The 3,818-nt window shown below is 36.9% G+C and overlaps 1 protein-coding gene across 1 annotated transcript; it reads left to right on the top strand.

The window, feature by feature from the left end:
• Positions 1 to 743: 743 nt before the first annotated feature.
• Positions 744 to 3,049, top strand: LOC122086140 (haloacid dehalogenase-like hydrolase domain-containing protein Sgpp). Its single transcript, XM_042654855.1, has 5 exons — positions 744 to 1,260; positions 1,698 to 1,809; positions 1,891 to 2,045; positions 2,122 to 2,383; positions 2,517 to 3,049. Exons 1-5 carry the CDS (start codon positions 1,094 to 1,096, stop codon positions 2,718 to 2,720), a joined length of 900 nt encoding a protein of 299 aa, XP_042510789.1. The 5' UTR covers positions 744 to 1,093; the 3' UTR covers positions 2,721 to 3,049.
• The last annotated feature ends 769 nt before the right edge of the window (positions 3,050 to 3,818 follow it).

The following is a 3,818-nucleotide window of genomic DNA, read 5'->3' on the forward strand; positions in this document are numbered from 1 at the left end:
AAAGAAAAAAAAAAAAAAAACTCCACTTCTTCTCCAAGGGCTTGAAACTCTTACAAGAAGCTGCTCTCACTTTCTCTTCTAAAATACTCTCTTTTCTAATTTCTGAAGAAATTTTTTTTGGTAAAATTTGAAGAAACTTCATTTTCATTTTTTTTTTTTTTTAAAGAACATAATTTTTCTTCATGGGTGGCTTAACTGGGAGACGATTTCGATGTAGCCTCATCTCTCCCCACCTATTGTACGTGGTCGTGATAGGCCACATTGGAAAACCATTTTTTATATTTTTATATTTTTATATTTTTATATTTTTATATTTTTATATTTTTATATATATATATATTTTTTTTAGTCAACACCTTGAAAAACTGGGACCTTTAAATAATGACTCTTTAGTTTCTACAAAGACTGCTAAAAGCAAAATGATTCCCACGTGGGTTAGAGCGTTAGAGGTTTTAGACCTGATATGATCCAACAGCAACATGGGGCTGACCCAACATATGAAGACCATTATTGTATCAGACTCTCTCTCTCTCTCTCTCTCTCTCTCTCTCTCTCTCTCTCTCTCTATTTAGTTGTATTTACGATTTACTATCTCTCATGGGCTGAGAAGCACTGAACTAAATCAGACGTGTTAAAGTTTTACACGACTCACGAGTGTGCAATTTGGCTTTCGCTTTCAGTTTGTGAATTTGGGTCATGTTCTACCTCTGGGCTCTGGCTTTGGCTCTGGCTCTGAACCCAGATCACGAAAAGAAGTCGGTTGATTTTGATTGGATGGAACCCCACAAAGCCTGTTGTATCTGAAATTTTGGACTCTGGACCGACACAGCTGACCAACGTAACCCACAGTGGCTCTGCTCTGTTTCATTCAACTCCAATTTTTAAAACTGACTAAACGAAGAACCCGAAGGAATACCGAATCTCTTGGAGAATAAACTCAAATCTCTCTCTCTCTCTCTCTCTCTCTCACCTCCTTCCTATTCTATTAAGGGGAAAGTGTGCAGAAGGCTAAACTAATTTGTCTTATTTCTTCTCCTTGCTGTTATTAAATTCCTCGACAGATTTGGAAACCAATTTATTATTTCCCACTTTTATGCATTCTCTGTATTTTCTAGATCTTCATTGTAGCCTCCCCCATTCTCCCTGCTTTCCTCGCAAAGACCCATTTCTAAAAAGGAAAAATTTGCAGAGAAGAACTCGATTGATTTGTTGCTCCTCTCCCCAGATGGCAATTTCATCTACTTCTCTTTCAACAGAAAGGTCTCTCTCTCTCTCTCTCTCTCGCTGGTTTGTGCATGTTGGGCTATCTTTTGTTTTTCTTCGGTTGATCTTGTAGTAGATTGCTATTGGTTTATTCATTTTTTTTTTTAATATATTAAAAAATGAATTAATTGAGACTGAGATATAATCTTAGGGGGATTTTTCTGCAAATAGATCATTCTTCTCCCTTTATTTGATCCAGTTTCAACCTCAATATGAGTTATTGAATGGTAAAGGTTATCCAATTCAATTAGTTTTGGCATGATAACTTGCAGATGAGATTCATTTATGTTGTTCTTCATAACTCTTAATCTGTATTATCTATAAAACATTGGCTGGAAGATTGATTTGTCTTCTTTTCAAGTGGAGATGATGTGTTTTCTAAATTTGTCATTATCAGTTTATTAACTTGTGGATTCATTTTATGTAAACAACAGATGTTCTCTCTCTCAAGTTGCTCCCCTTGAAGCAGTATTGTTTGATATTGATGGAACTATTTGTGATTCAGATCCTATCCATTACTTAGCTTTCCGTGAAATGCTTCTAGAGGTACAGTACTTACATGAATACTGAAAACAATTACCTCATTCTCTACCTCATAGTAGTAATTGATATAGAAATGTTTGACAGATTGGTTTCAATGGTGGAGTACCTATTGATGAGGATTTTTATGTTAAGACTATTGCTGGCAAGCATAACCCAGATCTCTGTCCTGTACTCTTTCCTGATTGGGATGTGGAGAAGGCACTTAAATTCTTGGATGATAAGGAAGCAATGTTTCGTAGGTAAGTTCGAGTAGCTGAACTGCCATTTAGTCTCTTTCTGGTGTGTATTCATTATGTTTAATTTGTGTTTATGTAGATTGGCACCAGAACAATTGAAGCCAGTAGATGGGCTACACAAGTTGTGTAAATGGATAAAAGATCATGGCTTCAAACGGGCCGCAGTTACTAATGCTCCAAGACCAAATGCAGAGCTTATGATTTCACTTTTGGGTCTGTCTGATTTCTTTGATGTGGTTGTAATTGGGAGCGAATGTGAGCGAGCAAAGCCGTTTCCTGATCCCTACCTGAAGGGTCTAGAAGAATTGAAGGCTTCTGCTAACCATTGTTTTGTATTTGAGGTTTGCCTCTACTCTAAATTCCAAATGATTGTACTTTCAGAAGTTTCAAGTTTCTTGGGCTTTTATATAATTCCTTATGTTCTACTGAAACCATTCCACCCCCCCCCCTCCCCCAACTCCTCTTTTTTATAAGGACTCTGCATCAGGAATAAAAGCTGGAGTGGCAGCAGAGATGCCTGTTGTGGGTATAACTACCAGAAATCCTGAACGTATATTGAATGAAGCAGGGGCCACGTTTCTTATTAAGGATTATAGTGACCCAAAATTGTGGTCAGCATTGGAAGAACTCGACAGAGAAACGGTGGTGAAAAGAGATACAGCTTTGAATGGTAATTGACAGTGAAATTATTGGCACATTCATAGATTTGCATGGATAACTGAGTTGGGTTATCCCTTAGATTCAGTTAAACTTCGGCTTATCTGAATAGATCAAGCAATATACCACACAAGTCAAAATTGAATTTAACAATTGTTCTTTGGATTATCAAATTGCTTACTTTCACTGTTTGGTTGGCTGTAATAATAACAGATTTTCTATAGTGCAATTGTTGACTCTTGCCATTATACTACAAAATATGCATTGAGGTGGTAACCTCTTACTATTGGAGAAATTTCTGAATAACCAGTTTTATTTCATAGTGCAGAACTAATAACCTTCAATATTTACTGACTGATGTGTACATTATTAGTTATTGAGCGTACTTGTCGTCATTTAGATGTATGCATATAGTGAGTGTAGTATTTACAGATCATATCACACATCCTTGCTGCTGAAATGAGACTAGAAGACATTCTTTTATCTTGTACATGCAACCCACATGTAGGATGCCATGACCTCTTTACCTGGTAGCTAGTACTGAAGAATAAACATTCCCAACTTGAGTTCTTGAACTCTGGCCAGTAGGATTCCATGACAACTGGATAGGAACTCTTACATATACATCTAAGAAGTTCACATTCCCCTACAACATAGTCTGGTTTGGAATGACATACAAACTCCAAGTAAGTTTCTTTTGCATTTAGGAATTTATTCTACTTGGTACTTGGGAGGTAGCATAGGAATAAAAGAATGGTTATTATCCCTATGATCATAGCATTATTCTGTACTTATCACATTAGAAGATATTCAGAAGGTAAGAGAGCCACAATATGAGTGAGTGATGGATCCATCACAATTGGTAAACAATGGACGTGGAGTTCTGAAATTAGTCCCTTCTGTATAAAGCAGACGACAGTAGAGACAGTCTCGAGATTTGGTTTATGTGCAGCCTGAACCTGCCTGCTACATAAATGGGAACCACCGAAGGACATCCAAAAGCCTCTGTCCATTTATAAATTGCTTGCTTTGTTCTGGCTCTGCATAAGAAACCGAAAAAAAATTGAATTTTATGCCCTATGAAAACCCAAAACTAGCAACATGAATAGCAGAGCCATG

Source organism: Macadamia integrifolia, chromosome 8, assembly GCF_013358625.1.
Source record: "Macadamia integrifolia cultivar HAES 741 chromosome 8, SCU_Mint_v3, whole genome shotgun sequence".
Taxonomy (NCBI): Eukaryota; Viridiplantae; Streptophyta; class Magnoliopsida; order Proteales; family Proteaceae; genus Macadamia; species Macadamia integrifolia.

Bases quoted from the DNA above. Each gene is read 5' to 3' on its own strand.
- LOC122086140 (XM_042654855.1), top strand. From the start codon at position 1,094: ATGCATTCTCTGTATTTTCTAGATCTTCATTGTAGCCTCCCCCATTCT. The intron at 2,046-2,121 runs GTAAGTTCGAGT...GTGTTTATGTAG, and splicing joins AAGGAAGCAATGTTTCGTAG to ATTGGCACCAGAACAATTGA. The intron at 2,384-2,516 runs GTTTGCCTCTAC...CTTTTTTATAAG, and splicing joins ACCATTGTTTTGTATTTGAG to GACTCTGCATCAGGAATAAA.